Source organism: Cydia splendana, chromosome Z (assembly GCF_910591565.1).
Source record: "Cydia splendana chromosome Z, ilCydSple1.2, whole genome shotgun sequence".
Classification (NCBI taxonomy): domain Eukaryota; kingdom Metazoa; phylum Arthropoda; class Insecta; order Lepidoptera; family Tortricidae; genus Cydia; species Cydia splendana.
Window position 1 is genome coordinate 49599587 of NC_085987.1, and position 20335 is coordinate 49619921.

Below are 20335 nucleotides of genomic sequence, written 5' to 3' on the forward strand. Positions count from 1 at the left end.
TTTTTTTTGTTAAAAAGTTTTTATTTTATAATTTTCTGTGGCTATAATTTATACAAATTTTTACATGCTTAATTTTGGATTACTTTTAAAATAGCTACCTACCTTGCTTTAGCTATTAACTGTTATATTAATAATCCTACTTTAACTATTATTTTGTTCTGTAATATAAATAAATTACCCCTATTTTCCCACCCTTAGGGTAGGATTTTTTTCCAAATTTTTATTATTATTACGACTACTCTGTAAAAAGTTGTGCGTGGTCATACGTTACAATCGGTGAGTGAAAAAATCAATCATCCCCTATTTTCCTACCCTTAAGGTTGAATTTTTTTTTCCAAATTTATATGGGACCAACTTCGGGGTATACCCTTTCCAATAAAAAAATAATTATCAAAATCGAACATCTCTGTGAAAAGTTATGCGTGGTCATACATAAAAAAAAAAAAAAAAAAAAAATACGCGTCGACTTGAGAACCTGTTCCGTTTTTTTCGTCGGTTGAAAAGTATGAAACAAGATAGAATTCTTATCTGAAATTATCATATAGGAAAATTATAAGAGTTATCATTTTTTTATATATTTACAGAGATTCAGAGGATAGCCGTGGTCGTATGCCACTTTACCTTAAAGTTTATAATCGTGGCATACGTCCACGGCGATCCTTTGAATATCTCTGTAAATATATAAAAAAATGATAACTCTTATAATTTTCCTATATGATAATTTCAGATAAGAATTCTATCTTGTTTCATACTTTTTTTAGAGCGCGATTTGCAGTAGTCGGGTTTTAGTTTTTGAACTTATTTTTTTAAATTAAATACCTGTTTACAAAGTTTCAAGTTCCTAGCTTAAAATAAAATTTTCACCCGCAGACGAACTTTAATCCCCCGTGAGGGGTTGAAATTCCAAAAACGTTGCAATTACTTTTTTTGTAATCGGCTATTATGCCTTTCTAAGAAGTTTCAAAACCATTTGTAATGGATTCAAAGTTTCAACCCCTTTATAACCCTGTTAGGGGATGAATTTTACAAAACGCTGAAATTACTTTTCCTGTCTACTAATAATATCCCTAAATACAAAGATTCAAGTCCACCACTCGAAAAATTTTTTGATATCCATACAAACTTTCAACCACTTTTTCACCACCTTAGGGGATGACTTTTCAAAAACGCTGAAATTAGATTTCTTGTATTTCAATAATATATCTTTCTACGAAGTTTCGAATTCCTAGTTCAAAAGAAAACTTTAACCCCATACAAACTTTCATCCCCTTTTTAATCCTGTTAGGGGATGAATATTACAAAACGCTGACATAACTTTTTTTGTCTTCTAATAATATCCCCAAATACAAAGATTCTAGTCCCGCGCTCGAAAAAATGTTTGATATCCATACAAACTTTCAACCCCTTTTTCACCACCTTGGGGGATGAATTTTCTAAAACGCTTAAATTAGTTTTCTTGTATTTGAATTTGATACTTTTATACAAAGTTTCAAGTTCCTAGCTTAAAATAAAATTTGCACCCGAAGACGAACATTCATCGCCTTTTTAACCCCCTTAGGGGTTGAATTTCCAAAAACGTTGCAATCACTTTTTTTTTGTAATCGGCTATTATGCCTTTCTAAGAAGTTTCAAAGCATTTGTAATGGATTAACATTTTCAACCCCTTTTTAACCCTGTTAGGGGATGAATTTTACAAAACGCTGAAATTACTTTACCTGTCTTCTAATAATATCCCTAAATGCAAAGATTCAAGTCCACCACTCGAAAAAAATGTTGATATCCATACAAACTTTCAACCCCTTTTTCACCACCTTAGGGGATGCATTTTCAAAAACGTTGAAATAAGTTGCCTTGTATTTTAATAATATATCTTTTTACCAAGTTTCAAATTCCTAGCTTAAAAGAAAACTTTAACCCCATACAAACTTTCATCCCATTTTTAACCCCCTTAGGGGTTGTATTTCTCAAAATCGCGTCTTATCTATTGTACACTTTATAAACGCAATCTGGTGTGCAAATTTCAACTTTCTGGCTTTTGTAGTTTCGGCTCTGCGTTGATGAATCAGTCAGTCAGTCAGGACACTTGCATTTATATATATATATATATATATATATATAGAAGATAGATACGAGTAGAAGATAGATAGATTATACAGCACTATAACTACGTTCAGCGTTGATTTACATTGCAAAAATTAATCACATTAACTCATTTCATACAAAAACACTCTTACAGTTGCAATTTGAGTTAATTATTTTGATACTAATAAATTTTAAGTGAAAATGGTCGTCGGTTTTACTTTTTATTTTTTATTTTTTTCTCTTAACGACAGCCGAAGTGGTAATGATAGTTCCATTCAGCCAAATAATAAATAAGTTTTTTTTGAGAACGATCGTATTATACAGGGTGTCCCTAGCCATTGGACAAAGCCGAAAATTACATATGCATTAGGGTATTTAGAACCAGTATACAAAGTATCATAACAATCGGTGTAGGGGTTACGAAGACATTAACAAATTACTATTTTATTACTTTGGAGCAACCTGTATGTGTTAGTAGCTCCTGAGGTAATAAATAGTATGAAACCTTCTTCGACCGTTTTGATTATCTTTTTTATTTATGACATTCATAAGATTCTGACTTTTGACAAATGTCATCATTGCCGCACATTTCCAAACAAATTGTCAAAAGCACTGCCAATGATTGATACAATATGTTTCTTTTTGTTGTCGATTATTGGAAATAACTTTTGTTTGATAATTTATTTCTTTATCTTTTGTTCTAATTAAAAAAAAATATTACCGTTAGAGCATTTCTGAGAAGTAACCCTACGTGGGATTTCAGGGTTTGTCCAATGGCTAAGGTCACGCTGTGTAACGTTTTATTTATATAATAACTAATTAATATTTACTTTATATCTTGTAATAATACTTTTTTACGTAATAAATGTTTAATGGCAGAATAAAAATTATATAAAATTTTTGAACATCAAAACTCTTTGGTGTGGACCTATCGATTACGGTCAGAATTAAATTTTAAAAAGCTGGAAAAGTAATAAGCACTAGTTTGCAAAAAACAACTTTGCGAACGCTAAACAGCTACGTAAAGTAGCACTTTTTGAGCAACTGTATTAAAAAGGTAATTGTCACTGTTACACCCGATATGGGTAGCATGTATTGAAACGATTATTACTTGAAGACGTATACATACATGTAAGCAATTATAATTAAATAATAAATAAATTATTCGCAACTCGTGTCGATTAAAAACACTCCCTTCGGTAGTGATTTAAAACATCGCCACTCGTCGCGAATTTCCTACTTTCACACTTGTATCGTAATGTGCTAAATGTAACACGGGAGGTACTTATTTTAATTGTAAACTCGAGACTCGAGTCATAAAAACCCTCTGCGCTTCGCCCATCAGTACGGTTACCATCAGTTTGTCACTGACGTAAACGCCGTCGAGAACGTAATTTACTTTCTATACATCCCGCTCGCACTCGCATATTAGTGCAAACGGGATGTATAGAAAGTAAATTACGTTCTCGACGGCGTTTATGTCAGTGAGAAACTGATGGTAACCGTACAGGTTCCTATTTAATAGGTTTCTATTATTTCTCGTTTACAACTTACTATTAATTATATTCCGATTACTTTAAGGCACAGCAACAGGAAAGGTGGAACCAGATAGCTACTGAATGCAACCATAAGGAGATTTGCATTGAGCTTTGTGTCTACAAGGAAACTGGCATTGTAAGTGTTGATGGTACTTATAGTAAGTATTTACTCTGATCACGGATGGTTCACTTTATGGTTAAATTCCATTTATAATTTGTGTCCATGTAATTTTTCACCTCAGCAGCTCGAACAAGGGTACTTTTCTACTTAAAAACAGTGATCAAAATCGCATTTTGTTCAATGAGTGAGACAAAATGACATTCAATTGATCTTTATATTTAAATGTCATTCAACATGCGGGGCTTAAAACAAGTTCGAAATACTTGGATTCTATTATCTCTGTCCCTTTCACGTCGTTAGCAAAAAAGAGACAAAAATATTCAAACGAAATTCGACGGTATATAATAGACCTCCGAAAAACGTCAGAGCGCATCGTTCCAAAATACATATGAGCATAAATACTTAATAATTAATTAATTAATATAAAATTAAAAAATGATAAAAACCCTATACTTTGCGTATTTTATTGTACAATTAATGAAATTAAGAATTCACAGATTATCACCCAAAATAAATAATCCGCAATTCAGACCGTATCTTACAGTTTTATTTTTTACAAATAAAAGTTGTCGATTGAAATGTCAATTGATGTTCGTCATTTCTATATTATATTACTGAAATGTATTTCATTATTAAATTGTAGAAGGTGACTCAATCGCGTATTTAAGTTTTAATATTTACCTCCGACGTATCGAGGACGACGTTGTCCCCGTGGTCATGATAATGTGTAAAAATCGTGAAAGTTTAAATCAATGAAATTTATTTCGTTTTGTTTTTGTGTTTGATTGCGGTATAATGAAACTTAATTGTTAGAATAAGTACCTATCTTAAGAAAACGCGAGTGAATAAGTGATCAAGAAGGATTACATATTTCAGGTTGTCTAATGTGTTATCACTGATGAGGTGAAAAGTTATATGTACTACTCGAGATCAATATGATTTACATTTCGTGTGCTTTTTTTTTATTTATTTATTTTCAGACTTTGTTGTCCATAGGGTTATTAGTATTACCTACACAAAACTTACAACTATGTAAGTAACACAATGCGAGACAAAACACTTAATAAAGTAATATAAACAGTTTTTGAGTCCCTTACTACGTTAAAGATTAAAATAGATTATATTATAGAATCTTTCGCTTGCGCGGGACTCAAAATTAGCACTCGAAGAAATATCAAATTTTGGTCTCTCTTTGTACAAATAAGTATTTCAGCTCGCTGTACATAGAACCGAATAGTAATGTCACCTTTTTTGCTAAACTAAATTAATCTTTATCACTGAACAAGACAGTTGATCACAGGAGACTGGAGAAAACGACCCGAAATAGAGGATCAAGCTCGAGGATTATGTCTCACTCGCACAGCTCGCACTATTAACAGTATAATCATAAATTGACGCTTTGCAGCTTGATAAAGACGGATGGTACGTGGAAAGTAAAGCGCTAAAATGGATGAAGTTTTTCATAGCTGCGGGAAATCTCACCCAAAGTAGAGCCAACCGAGTCGCTGCAGCATGCAACCGCGGTAAATATATTTATATATATTATATTGTATATATATTTAAACTTTACTGCTCAAAGGAAAAAATATAAAAGGCGAACTTAATGCAATGAGGCATTCTCTACCAGGCAACCTTATTCTTAAACATGTGTGGAAATATCTAAAAAAGCGCTGGTAGCCTAAAGGTTAGCTTGCGATTTTCAATTCGGAGGTCGCGGGGTCAGGCCCCAGCTTGTCAATGAGTTTTACGGAAATTATATACAAATTGTACAATACAGTCGATTTTCAGTGAAGGAAAACATCTTGAAGAAACCGGACTAATCCGAATAAGGTCTAGTGTCCCCTCTGGGTTGGAAGGTCAGATGGCAGTAGCTTTTGTAAAAAACGAGTCCTTACGCCAATTCTTGGGATTAGTTGCCAAGCGGACCCCAGACTCCCGTTAGGTACCTAATACCTACTTGCTCTACGCTATTACACCTAGTGACTATAACTCCCGTATTCATAAAATTTAGTAGGTAACAACCTTTTACAAACCTCTGTTAAATTATTTTTTTTACTATTGCACTAAGCCATTTTAAATAAACAGGTTATTAAATAGTTATACATAATATCTCCCTATCATTATCAGTCTCTAATCACATACGCCATCTCAGTATGGGGCAGTGCCGCCAATCTTAGTGGCTGAAAAAGCTCAACGTTGAAATGCGTCGCCCAGAATAGAACGGGAAGATATTAAAGCGGTATTTGCGCGATTAGCGAAATCATCCAATTCATTGAGGGTAGTAGGTGTAAAAATATACAATAGCTTGAGCCCGGAAATCAAAGAGGCAGGCTTCTTACGAGTTGTTTGTCCATAAACTAAAAAAATACTTGATTGATAAGGCCTTTTATAGTATTAATGAATTTTATGGGTATTAATTAATTTTTAATTTATTTTGTCATTATTATTATCGTGTAATCGCTTTTTAATTTTTATTTTTTTTTATTAATTGACGTGTGTTTATGTACAGTTTTAGGTTTAATTAGTTTTAAGTGTGTATGTGATTTTATTTTTATGTTTTTGACATGTACGTTTTTACCGTATTAAACGCTTTGAATCTGAATCGGTCGGTCTTAAAGGTACCTAATGCTCAAAAAGCCCTTCCGATATCCGGCAAGCAACCTCTACCAAGAAACTAAAGTACTCACAGTCACAGTCCGCCAGCTCTACGTACATAAAGTTTGTCTTTCGATCCATAAAATCGCCGCCAAGTCCGAATATTATTCGGAATTACTTTATAAACGCGTGTTAAAATTACCTATCCCGAGGGTAAATACTGCTTTTGGGAGACGATTTGGCGACGTCCTTTTGATCTATAAATACGGCCGTAAAGTTCCAGAGCGAATTAATTATTGCACTGTGCATGTGGCTAAAAGGTTACTTTTTAGTTGGTTATTATCACTTGATTACAATGAGACTGAGACATTACTTCTAAAAATTGCTTAACACAATACTCGAATAAATGTAAAACTAACTAAATTAGACTCTAAAAACTGTCTAACACAAGACTTTAATACCTAGATATAAAACTAACTTATATCTATTAGATTAAGTTTTATAACTGCTACTAAAGTTGAACCTAGAAACGAAAATTAATAGTAATGTAATAACAGATAGACATAGTTTACATAAATTGTTAATTATCTTCTCTTAAGTTAACTTGCATGACATACAATGTACGAGTACATGGTCTCCCGCGATACAGGCCTAGACTATAGTTCGTTTTTTTAGCATTAGAAATAAGGTAAACAATCTTGATGTGTCTTTTAATTGACAAACACGTTTTAAATATAAGTCACGGCAAATATATGTAACATTTATGAATCTAATACGATCATTAATATTCTTCTGCTTCCATAAGTAATAGTTACTGATTTTTAAAAAGCGTTTTTCAAATAAAAGACATGTCAAGATCACTTACGTTCTTTCTAATGCTAAAAAAAACGAACTATAGTGCGGGGACTCCTGGAATCTCCGAATGTCAAGTCAGTTATGCACCAACTCTTACCAGAAACTCGTGTATAAGTTACCACTGTATTCTTTCTGTGCAATATATAATATATTATTTATCTTATATCTAATAAACTGTGTATTTAATTACACAAACGGGTCTACCGCGATATAATTTCATTGTTTTTACCTTTAATTCCGACGTTTCAGCTGAGTTGCACCAGCTTTTTTCGGGTAGTTTAGTGTTGTTTTATTAATATCTCCGTTGATATTTGTTGGGACCTTCGAGCAACACGGAAGGGAGGCGGCATTCGCACTATTTCCCCTCTGCCGAGGTACAAGATTAGCGCGTCAATCTAATCTAGCGCGGGTAATAAAACTAGTTGCACTTGGATTTTTCACTAGACCGAGTCCAGTCGCGCGCGTGAACACTGCTGCACAAAAATGCCTGTTTGCTCGGTTTTTTATTATAAAAAGAGGTCGGGGACATCAAATTTACAAAAAGAAAGTGTTACATTTCACATGTAATATTTTTTTTTACATATCATACGTTTAATTACATTCAAACACAATTATTATATTTTAGTCTCATGTAATTGTTGGATTTATCGATTTTGCTCGCTCAGTACAAATTGCGGATCGGTCGAGCGACAAATCCGACTTCTCATCTCTCAGAATACAATAACATACTTCAACGAAAATGTGTTAGTGTGCGTGTTGTGACACTTGTCACTCGTCCGTACACAAAAAGAGATCGAGGTTTGCAAGATTTGTCTTTGACGTGTGTCATTTTCTATGTATTTGTGTCGTCATTACAGATTGGATTTTGTATGTAAGTGTGTGAGAAGTGCGACTGTGTGCACCTTTCCCCCCGCGAAAAATGGCAGAAAGATTTGTACGGTGAGATATCGCTTGGGCCCCTCCCTTCCGATGTGTCGGAAGCCGGTGTTGCTCGAAGGTTGGGACGTCAGTCTTTCCGTGACCACAGCTGGTGCAACTCAGCTGAAACGTCGGAATTAAAGGTAAAAACAATGAAATTATATCGCGGTAGACCCGTTTGTGTAATTAAATATGTGTACAAAACGCGAGAGTTTAAAGTGTAATAATGAAATGATCGCCTAGCAACGGACAAACACAGTCCATAAGGATTTTTATTCAAGAAATTATGACTTTTTTAACAATTTTCACGTAATACCTACCTTGCTTTACCAATCGTTCATCTCTGAAGACAGCGCGCAGCCAAACCTCCGTGCTGGAACCGCAGCCCGAGCATCCAAAATACTGCCCCGCAAGATCTAGTAAGTTAAGTACGTTTTGACAGATATTTGTCATGGGAAAAATGTTTACAAACAAGAAATGTCTTTTAACATCCAAATTATAAGCCGTCTTGTTGTGCTGATTGCGTGAAGTGATAGTTGTTCCAGTGCTTTGTGTAAAACCATAACCGCCGTCTTACTAAGATATGTGCATAATAGGCATGGCAGAACCGGCCTCAAGGAAACCTGCAACGTGCAAACTATAAGTACCACGTAGGCCTTTCGGTGAGCTCGCACGCATGTTGTATAACGGAGTGTTGGGGTCTGACGCCATAGCTTTTATGCGGGAGGTGGGACGTAGAATTAGGGAGAGGACCTTTGATGCTCGCGCGGGTTGGTACCTGGTGCAAAGGCTGGCCATCGGATTTGTTAGACCTGTACCCAAAAGCATAAAATTGTTGTAGTAATTCACCGAATCGCATTACACCTCGATCTCATATTTAATTTTCGCATTGTGTCTTAATAGTTTTTTTTCCAGTGGCTATGTCGCAGTCAAAAGTGTGAACTGGTCAAAAGAACTTTTAACCGACAAAAACAGGCATGTTGGTCAAAAGTAGTTTTACCTAAATATCATTGGTTAATAGTAATTGTGACTGTTACTATCAGTCATAAGTGCTCCCAGAAATAGGTAGGTTAGGGTTTTTTTTTTTGCTACACCCTAAAAACGAAACTGTTCCCAGAGATAGGTAGGTTAGGGTTATTTTTTTTTTTGCTACGCCCTAAAAACGAAACTGCTGCCAGAAATAGGTATGATTTTCAGGTAAAACTACTTTTGACCAACATGATCAGTCAAAAGCAGTTTTGCCTGTTTTTGTCGGTTAAAAGTTCTTTTGACCAGTTCACACTTTTGACTGCAACAGCTATAAGTTTTAGTCGCATTTCACCTCGATCGTGCATTTAAATATCGCATCGTGACTTAATCGTTTATTATTTTAGTCGTTATTAGTTTTAGTCGCATTTCACCTCGATCGTGCATTTAACTTTCGCGTTATGACTCAATCGTTTATTACGTTAGTCGCATTTCACCTCGATCGTGCATTGTATTGGCGACGTGATTCAACGCAACAGTATGAAGATTGAGTAGATTGATGATTCTGTAGACTTGGGTGTAATTCTTAATTTCGGATACTTGGCGTTAAAGAAAGCAAAACAAATGATCTAAGACACAAAGCTGCTTTATTACTCCATAAAAGAAACGTAATTATCTTCTTAAGGTGGTTCGATTTTCATACAAAATTCAATCCGTGTTCATTAAGTAACTACACACTATTAGTACATAAATATTTCCGCAATTATCTGGTCGTTTCTCAAAAAGTTGGCACCGCCAGGTTCAAATTTATGTTTTTCAAAAATTTTGCATTTTCGCATTTTTTTTATTGGGATCGTTAAAAGGCAACTTAAACTATTAGAAAATGTGGAAGGGAAGCAATTCCTTCAATTAGTTTAGAAGATATAGGCGTTTGAAATTCAGGTGAATGATATCAAGGACAGGTGAAAGATATTTTGTCTCCAGGTTATCGATAGTAGAAGCAGGTTATCGAGAAATAAGTACAAATTCCAATGAAAATATTGACAGGTTATCGAGAGGCGTCATTAACCTGTGTCCGTTGCCGTTAACCTGGTTTCTTGTCATCATTCACCTGAAATGAGTGTCATCCACCTGTCCACCACATCATTTTCAATGTCTTCTATAAATAATCGAAAAATGTGTCATTTTCTATAAAAAGGGACCTTATTGTCCACTACGATGATTAAAATTTTGGATTCTGACCCTCACCCCTCACCTTCGATTCGATTCCCAATTTAACAACAAGTTTCTGTGAATAAGTAAACATTCAATCTCGCTGTCTATTCACCCTGGCAGTACCTAGTGGAACTCAGGTTTGGTGCAACATAGGCACATGCAGTTTTGGTCATCCAACTCGTCTTGGTGAGCACTTGGGAGAGCAGAACTGAAGATATAGCTGATGCTGGACCATCGCAGTACCTAGTGGAACTCAGGTTTGGTGCAACATAGGCACACGCTGTTTTGGTCATCCAACACGTCTTGATGATCACTTGGAAGAGCAGTACCCAAGATAGAGCTGATGCTGAATCCTCGCAGTACCTAGTGGAACTCAAGTTTGGGGCAACACAGACACACGCTGTTTTGGTTATCCAACACGTCTTGATGAGCACTTGGAAGAGCAGTACCCAAGATAGTGCTGATGCTGAACCCTCGCAGTACCTACTGGAACTCAGGTTTGATGCAACATAGACACACGCTCTTTTGGTCATTCGACACGTCTTGATGAGGACTTGGGATGGCAGTACCCAAGATAGAGCTGATGCTGAACCCTCGCAGCACCTAGTGGAACCCAGGTTTGGTGCAACATAGACACACGCTGTTTTGGTTATCCAACACGTCTTGATGAGCTCTTGGAAAAGTGGTACCCAAGATAGAGCTGATGCTGAACCCTCGCAGTACCTAGTGGAACTCGGGTTTGGTGCAACAAAGACACACGCTGTTTTGGTCATTCGACACGTCTTGATGAGCACTTGGGAGAGCAGTACCCAAGATAGAGCTGATGATGAACCCTCGCAGTACCTACTGGAACTCAGGTTTGATGCAACATAGACACATGCTGTTTTGGTCATTCGACACGTCTTGATGAGCACTTGGGAGAGCAGTACCCAAGATAAGAGTTGATGCTGAACCCTCGCAGTACCTACTGGAACTCAGGTTTGATGCAACATAGACACACGCTGTTTTGGTCATTCGACACGTCTTGATGAGGACTTGGGAGCGCAGTATCCAAGATAGAGCTGATGCTGAACCCTCGTAGTATGAGTGGAATAGACTTGGTTCCAGGTTCATCATAGGCATACGCTGTTTTGGTCATCCAACACGTGCTGGGAGAGCAGTAGGTACCCTAGAGAGAGAAATTGCCAAATCACCAAACGTCAACTATTCGTCGTTGAAGAGTTCCGTTCTGATCTTCATCAGCAGTTCCACTTCATCAAATGTCACTTTTGTGAATGTATATGCTTGATTTGTAAATAAAAACACAAAAATCACTATGTATGCCTTTAAGATTTGAGGAGTTCCCTCGATTCTTCATGGATCCCATCATCAGAACTGGGTTTTGACAAAAACTGGACCAATCTGTATGCATATACATACAATCAAAAAATGAATTTTCAAAATCGGTCAGGTAAACAAACGTTAAGCATTGAGGTTTCAGATTATCATCATCATTCGCTTGCCCTTGCCCCATTCATTTGGGGTCGACACAGCATGTCTTTTTCTTTTCATCCGCCCGTCATCTCATCACACAATAAACAAAATGAGTATGTTTTCGCCTTTTTACAAAACATTTTAATAAATGTCTAAAACTAAAAACCCTCATAAGGTACCTTTTACCGTGGGACGTCACAAATCTACTCACGACATTAATGTAACAAAATTTTTTTTTTTCATAAAAAAACCCAGGGAGGAAAATGGGGTCTACGTTTGTATTGAGAAACAGTTGTCCACTAACGACTTAATAAACATAATCACTGTTTGAGTATATGTAACGTGGATTTTAAATAGTTATCGTTCACCTGTCATATGGCAGGTGAATGACGCTTCATTCACCTGCCAGTGCATCAGTCACCTGACTTTTTTGGACAGGTTAACGAGACTTAAGACAAAAGTACACAAATTTGAATAATATGCAGCTTTAACCGACAGGATAGTTTTTATTCCTAAATTAACACACAAAAGCGATATAACCGCTATATAATTATATAGTTCCGAGTATTCGTTGTGGTATCAGTGACATTAACCTGTCGCAAAATCTCACCCACCTGGCAGTTTTAGCCAGGTGGACGATATGCAGGTGATGGGGAAAATGGCAGTTATATCGTGAATATACAAAATGTATTAGCTTGATGAACTCCATACTTAAGAATATAAAACTAAACTATTGATTACGTTACATATTTTAATAGTAATGCGATAGGTTACACAATTCGCAAGATATCGACGCTAGGATAAAGAGTACTTACCTATTACAAACTCCAATTTCCGATACGTTGTCGTTTGTGTTTTATTTGCGAAGCACAATAACCACGTCTTCGTCCTACCAGGTGATAGCTAATGAGTGACGGCTTCGGCTCGTGCGGAGTGAGATGGAATAGGTGCGGTGGGGGTTATACAATCGTCGTGAACGTGACGCGCCAGGTGAATGTTAAGAATTGCCTTGGACAAACTTTGAAGCCGAATAACTTAAAATATAAGTATAATATCGTTATGCGATAGTAATACTTTAAAAGTTAAGGCTATATGTTAATAAAATACGGTAATGACGTTAAATTAAGTTAATAATTTGTGTGGTTTTCATAGCTCAGAACATCAGTACCTCGCGTTGGGACACGGCAGGTTAACGGATAAACGTAGTTACAATATTTTTTTTTGTTATAAATTTTTATTAAATCCTTTTCAAAGTATTAGGCCTCTGTGTAAAATGTCTCTCTAAATATGTGTTATAATTTTATATATATAAATTATACATAATGAAAAAAAAGTTCTAACGTAAACGTATTTAACTTTTTGAGAATTGACCGTCTACTTTCGAATATTCGTTTGCGCGAAATTAATAGGAAAACAATGTTTCATACAGAAATCATGTAATAATCATAGTTAACTTTTCATCAATTTTACGTATGTGTGTGTCACAAATGTCGTGTACAGATACATTTGCGACGTTGCCATACCATTTCCGACGTTGCCGGGCTGACCACGGCGCGAATTTCGAGTGCCGTCATGTTTAGTGCACATATTTAATTACACAAACGGGTCTACCGCGATATAATTTCATTGTTTTTACCTTTAATTCCGACGTTTCAGCTGAGTTGCACCAGCTGTGGTCACGGAAAGACTGACGTCCCAACAAATGTCAACGGAGATATTAATAAAACACCACTAAAACACCCGAAATTAGTTTATAAAAATGATTCAAATGTTGAAACCAGCGGATATATCTTCGGACCAGTGTACGGATACTGTGAGTGTTGCGTGTCGTGCCGTGGACAATAAACATTAAACTTTAACGGGTAGCTGCAATTTCTTTGTCTACCCCGAACATTTTTATAAACAAATTTCGGGTGTTTTAGTGGTGTTTTATTAATATCTCCGTTGACATTTGTTGGGACGTCAGTCTTTCCGTGACTACAGCTGGTGCAACTCAGCTGAAACGTCGGAATTAAAGGTAAAAACAATGAAATTATATCGCGGTAGACCCGTTTGTGTAATTAAATATGTGTACAAAACGCGAGAGTTTAAAGTGTTATGTTTAGTGCAATTTTGTTGACACTGATACTTGACAGGTACTTAATTGACCGAAGCGAGAATAAGTACCCGAAGTTCGTCAGCTTAGCTAATAAGAACTATTATGGTGTGTTTTGTAAACAGTCGCTTTTTTGCTTATAAACGGAAGGTTCCCGGTTCGATCCCCAGCTGGGACATTTTGTATTTTTTTTATACCTAAATTTCGTATTGTTTTTTTATTATTTATTATGGGGATTAAGTATGGGCTAAGCGTATTCGTTTATTTTTTACAAAGATAATTAGATATTATACTCTACCTAATCTCTTGGATTTTTACAATCGGGACATCCTCACTGCAATAAAAAAGAAATGTATAAAATTTACTGTGGTTAAAAATAATGGAATTTTGTCTATGAATGAAAAACACAATTATTACTAGTTACTACCCGGTAAGTTAATTATAACTTTATTAGAATCCATATTGTTGCATCATCTTTCTTCCTATTACCTACATTACACATTTTTTTGACGTAGCGGAAACTACAACTTCTATACAAATATTTGGAACATAGTTTTTATATCAGCATCAGCAGTTTTTATTCAACACGAATATGCTAGTGATTCTGAGTTGGAAGAACCCAAAAAGATCATAATCTATGAAAATCAGGTATTGAATATATTTTTTTAAAACGTTGATAAAGTAATTTATTGATAATACATAATACCAAAGACATATGTAACTTCGTATAAGACGAATAAAGTCTAAGGAAAAAACGTGCCTCGGAATTCAAGCAAAAGTCATTCTCGAATAGATGGCGCACACACCTTTAGCCTATCCTCGGCTAGATGGCGTGACGACACCGTTTCATATTTAACAATTTTAACACATAGATATCAGTGAATGAACAGGGATCAAAATGATATAAAAATAATAAAATCATTTATCCATATACATATATACATTTTTTGATAACTTTATACGTTTTCATTTTGAGTTTTAGTCGTGTGTCGATAGATGGCAGTAAATTTACAGTGACTACAAAATTTACAATGACAGGACCCCTCTATACTATCTATTCTTTTTGATAATACTGAATATCTGGGGGAAGCGCTGATGGCCTAGCGGAAAGCGCGTGTAACTTGCAATCCGGAGGTCGCGGGTTCTAACCCCGGCTCGTACCAATGATTTTTCGGAACTTTTGTACGAAATATCATTTGATACCTATTTACCGGAACCTATTTATATACCGATACCTATTTTTCGGTGAAAGAAAACAATGTGAGGAAACCGGACTAATCCCAATAAGTTTACTCTCTGGGTTGGAAGGTCAGGGCAGTCGCTTTCGTAAAAACTAGTGCCCATGCCAATTCTGGGATTAGTTGCCAAGCGGACCCCACGCGAGGAAGAAGAGATTCAATATCTGGGAGACCGACCAAAGCTTAAAAACATATAAAAACTCAAAAATGCGCGTTTTCTCACAGATCAGACCTAGCTAAGAGATCCAACCCCTTATAGCAAATTTAATTGAAATCGTTAGAGCCGTTTTTGATATCATCCAAATATATAAATCAAAATATATATATTACTAGACGGGCCCGCAGCTCCGCTCGCGTAAATGAAATATAGAGTTTGTCTTATGTTTAGTTAAATACCGATATTATTATGTATTGAACCCTGCCAGGGTTTATAACTGTGATGGGGACTTCTTATTTGTAACCGATATTTGGATAACTTAATTCGCAAATTTCTCAAAAAATGATGTGATTTGATAAAATGCAAGATTGTATTTTTTCATCTACGTAGGTATTTATTTAAAACTTGTTTCAACATAAAATTATGGGGTTGCATTTGAATTACGCATTGTAGGGAGGGGGGAGGGAGTAGGAACCCCCCCGAACCCATCCCCAAAGTTAGGAAATCAATAGTTACCACGAAAATTTTTTTTTATTTTTTGAGGTTATGTTCAATAAAACAACCAAAGCGTACGAAAGGGTAACCAATTTGGACTTTCGTATACATGTTTTTGAGCACTTTGTCCGTATACATGTTTTTGACCACTGTATTTCTTTTTTGACAGCAAGTCGGGTGTGTTGTGAACGCAAGATACCTAACACTTCTCCTCGCTTCGCTCGTCGTCGTACCTAACGGTGACTCTGGCACTGTATTTCGTTCCGTCACTTCCGTCACACGTAATTTCAAACACTTATAAAAAAAAAACTACGCGTCTCCTAGACACAAATCGGGTGTCGTTTGAAAGGGGTGACCAACCCCTATAAAATGCCACCCTTACCCCCGCCCCTCCCTATAATGCGTGATTTGAATCAAAATTATTATTTATTTTTATAAGCCCAATTGCAAAAACGTTCATTAGATTAATTTCCGCCTTAAGACGAATATGTACGACCACCGCCCATAAATCGCATTTTCATACAAACGTAAATTGTCCCCATTTACCTGTCTGGATATTGATATTACTTACGACGGCTACGGTGACGCAACGACCGAAAATGAGTCCTGGCTTCCGACACCAGATCACGCCATGTTTCCCGGTCTTGCGATAGCTCCCGCCAGTCGCCATGGCCGAGGTTGAGCAGATCTTGAGCAACCCTTGAGCTCCAAAATATCTGAGCATGCACTTTAACTACATTATAATTTACATTGTTCTGATATTTGTGAATACCTCGGCCGTTCCGATATATCTGATGGGGACTGTTCAGCAAGAAGAAAAAATCCTACCTGGTCGAGTCGTAATATCGTATTACGCGAGAAAACAGTTCCCGAATTGGTTAAATCTGTAAAGTCATTAAAGTATAATTATCACACACACACATTATTACGGGCACCATCCCTTGAACTGATATTTTTGGCCCATCTCGGCAGCCCGTTCACCGGACAAATGGTAATGTTTGCCGAAGCCGTGAAAGTCAATCTGAATAATATAACTCAAAAAGAAATTTTTATTATTATTATTATTATTTGTATGTCTTTCCCATCACGGAACAATGATGTTCCGGACCTTTGGGAGGCGTGCGCGGAGCCGAAGCCAACACGTAGAGGCCCTTTTGACACTTTAATGAAATGTAAGGGGTACACCGAGCGGAGGCTGCCCTTGCCCGTGTCATGGGACGCACGCAGAGGCAGCACCCGCCAGGGTGTAAGGACTATTGAGAGTTGATGGAATCTAAAATGAACTAGGTTATTGGGTGAAAGCGATGGACTAAGAACTGAGCTATGGGGTAAAAAACCGGACGCCTGCCTAATAAAACGGTATGCAATTTTATTTCCGGCAGACGGTGACTCGCCCTCACAAGATGGGCCCCCACAAAAAGCGACATCTAGGATGGCTCAAGGGCAACACCGGTGTGAGCGGCTCAGGGGTGTCGAGAGGTGTGCGCCGCTTTCTACCCAGTGGCTGTTAACAGCCACTGTGCCAACTCGCGTCTTATGCATATTTCACTTCCACCCCTGGAGCTTATAGCTCTAACGACTCCACTCTGGCCGGCCGGCTAAGGCAAGCCAGAGGCAGAGAATCCTATTATTATTATTATGAGCCCATATTGTCCCACTGTTGGGCAAAGGCCTCCCTCTTATTCTTCCACGTATCCCTATCCGCAGAAGTATCCCACCAGTCTCTGTCAAAAGCGTCAAGCTCGTCCCGCCATCTCCGACGAGGTCTACCGTGACGCCTTACAATTTGTGGTACCCAACGGGTGGCTGTTTTGGCCCACAGGTCTTCTGGCATACGGCTGACGTGTCCTGCCCAATCCCATTTGAGCTTGGCGGCAGTTTCAGCCACATCAGTTATTCCAGTTTTGGAACGTAGTATTGTATTTTTAATGCGATCGGTTAATTTCCCGCTCAGAATACTACGTTCCATGCATGAGCAAAAAGAAATTTAAAACAATAAAATACAAATTATTAACACGATAATCATACGATAATACTAATTTGATTGATAAGTCATTTATGGCATTTAAGTCACTCGTATGGTTATAGACTAAGGTTGAGGTTGTTAGCACTTTTTATTTTACTTCGTGTAATAAAACGCCGCAATAACTGTACACCAACATGACAAACATAAACATTGGGTATGTTTGTAGCACCACATCAAATAATTTTGTCTGTAGGTACCACCACCGAAACGAAACTAACCGAGAGTTGCCGAAAATGGTCGATCATCGTAAAATGAAGATTGTTATGAAATTTTCTTTTGCTTATTGTAAATTAAATACGCATCGAAAGCGATAGTTTTTATGCTCTAGTCTATTCTCATATTTAGATAATAGATTTAAACAGTTTTTTCTTATCATACGTACGTCGTATTCGAGATACGTGTCAAAAACTTTTTTAGAAATTTGTAAGGCGCCATCTCGCTTCTTCGCTCGTTTTTTATCCCGTTCTGGTTTTTCGATTTTATATATATGATAATTGCTCGTTTAAGGTAAGATAACACAAAAAGACAAAAATAAACAAAAAGAAATTACCTACTCGCACCAGTCTTGAACCCCAATCCTCTTGCACGTATTTCTACGAACATACAAGTAAACGGCCATAAATAATGCACATCGGCAATCATCGCATTTCCGAATACAAACGAATGCTCATTTCCATGTACATCAATTATTAGGTTAGTCGTTTATCAGAATTTGAATTTAGAACTAAGTACTTTATTGTTTTGATTTCACGTGAAATATATAGAGCTGTAAAACACGATGTAACTATTTTTAATTATTGCTATATTCTTGTTAGGGAAAAATAATCTTCATAAATATATATTTTATATAAGATCGACAAAAAGTGTAATATTGTAATGACAAATTGCTAGGCCATCGGCCACAACACGGTTTAACCCTGTACCTTTAGTCGACTTATGCGACACCCCAGGAAAGAAAAGGTTGGCGTTATTCTAATCGAACACCGCACGGGGAAAATACGGAATTATAATAAAAACAAAATCATGTATATTCAATTCCTTCCATTTCACTATCTGTGCTCTCATTGAGGTCTGTGTCACTGCCACTATCAGCTGTATTTATTACTAGCCTATCCAATCTATCTATTCTGTCGTCCATAGCGTGTTGAATTCCTCGATATTCATTCTCGCATTTGATCGCATGATTGCAAACCTTTTTCCACTCATCAGCCCCGATCATGTTTAATTTTTCAGTTAATAATGTCTTTATTGAACTTAAATTCATATCCACATTTCTCGCGGCTACATAGCCTTTTAGTTGAGACCATATATTTTCAATTGGATTAAAATCCGGATGGTACGGTGGCAATCGCAACACAGTGTGCCCATGTACGGCTAGTATCTTGTCCACGGAAAACTCTGTAAATCTGTCCTTGTGCTGACATATAATATTATATATCTGGGGTTTTGTTAATTTATGATCAACTGGAATTTCGTGTCTTTGTAACCAATTGATCATTTCCGGTTTATTGGTGTTTGAGTTGGGGGGTCTTTCAACATATTTATTGTGATAGGGTGCGTTGTCGATAACCAGAACAGAATTACTAGGTATATTTGGAATTAATTGATTAATCAGCCACTTCTCGTAGTTGTCGTTATTCATTTCGTTGTGATAATCACCTTTAGTGTCCGTGGATTTATACGTTAAAAAGGCTCCTGGTACAAAGCCTTTTTCGTTACCTGCGTGAACAATTATCAAACGTTGACCTTTTGAAATCGGTTTTTTTACTCCTATTTGCTTATCGTCACTCCAAGTTTTTCCTTTAGTGTGGGTTGTATGTATGTAGGACTCGTCCATATAGATAATATTTTCTCCTGCTTCGCGAAATTCGCGTATTTTGTCCAGATATTCAATTCGTTTGAGAGCTACATCTTGCTTTTCCATTAGCACTTTTCTGTTGTCTTTCATTTTAGTGAACTCAAATCCCATTTCATAAAGAATTTTTCTCAACGTCTTTACAGACCCATTATAATTAATAGCCTCAGATAATTTAGCTTTTAATGATTTTACTGTCGGCAGTTCTTTGTAACGCAGATGAAAATCGTACACCATTCTTCTAACAACATCATAATCAAAATCGTCCATATCTAAACGCAATTGTTTTTTTGGTCTCCCATTTTTTCGAGAGCTGGATTTTGTTCCACTGGAATGTGTATTATCAGTGCCAGTGCCGACGTCGTTTAATAAATTGTTCAAAGTTCTTCTTGAAATTCCAGTGGCATCTGCAACTCTCTGTTGAACCTTCTTAAAATAATTACTTACATTAACATCCTCATGCTTTTTAAATTGGTTGGCTTCAGATAAAAAATATTTATAAACATTGTGGATAATTTCGCGTGACTGGTAGAGTAACGGCTTACCTTTTTTCCCTATAGATGCCATAGTACAAATTTAATTTTATAGGGGTTTTAGCAGCTCTATATATATATTGACTTAGATAGGCGACTGCACTCTCTCGCATTTGAACCATGACTGACAAAACAAACGTCATGGTGTGTGCGACACAGATATCGCTATACGA

The 20335-nt window shown here is 36.6% G+C and overlaps 1 protein-coding gene across 1 annotated transcript in view; it reads left to right on the top strand.

Moving 5' to 3' along the window:
• LOC134804062 (uncharacterized) overlaps positions 1-20335 on the top strand; it is a 211024-nt gene that overhangs the window by 47110 nt on the left and 143579 nt on the right. Inside the window, exons 7-8 of the mRNA XM_063776958.1 lie at positions 3664-3756; positions 5147-5264. Coding sequence (XP_063633028.1) covers positions 3664-3756; positions 5147-5264 — 211 coding nt within the window. The remainder of the gene's footprint in view (positions 1-3663; positions 3757-5146; positions 5265-20335) is intronic.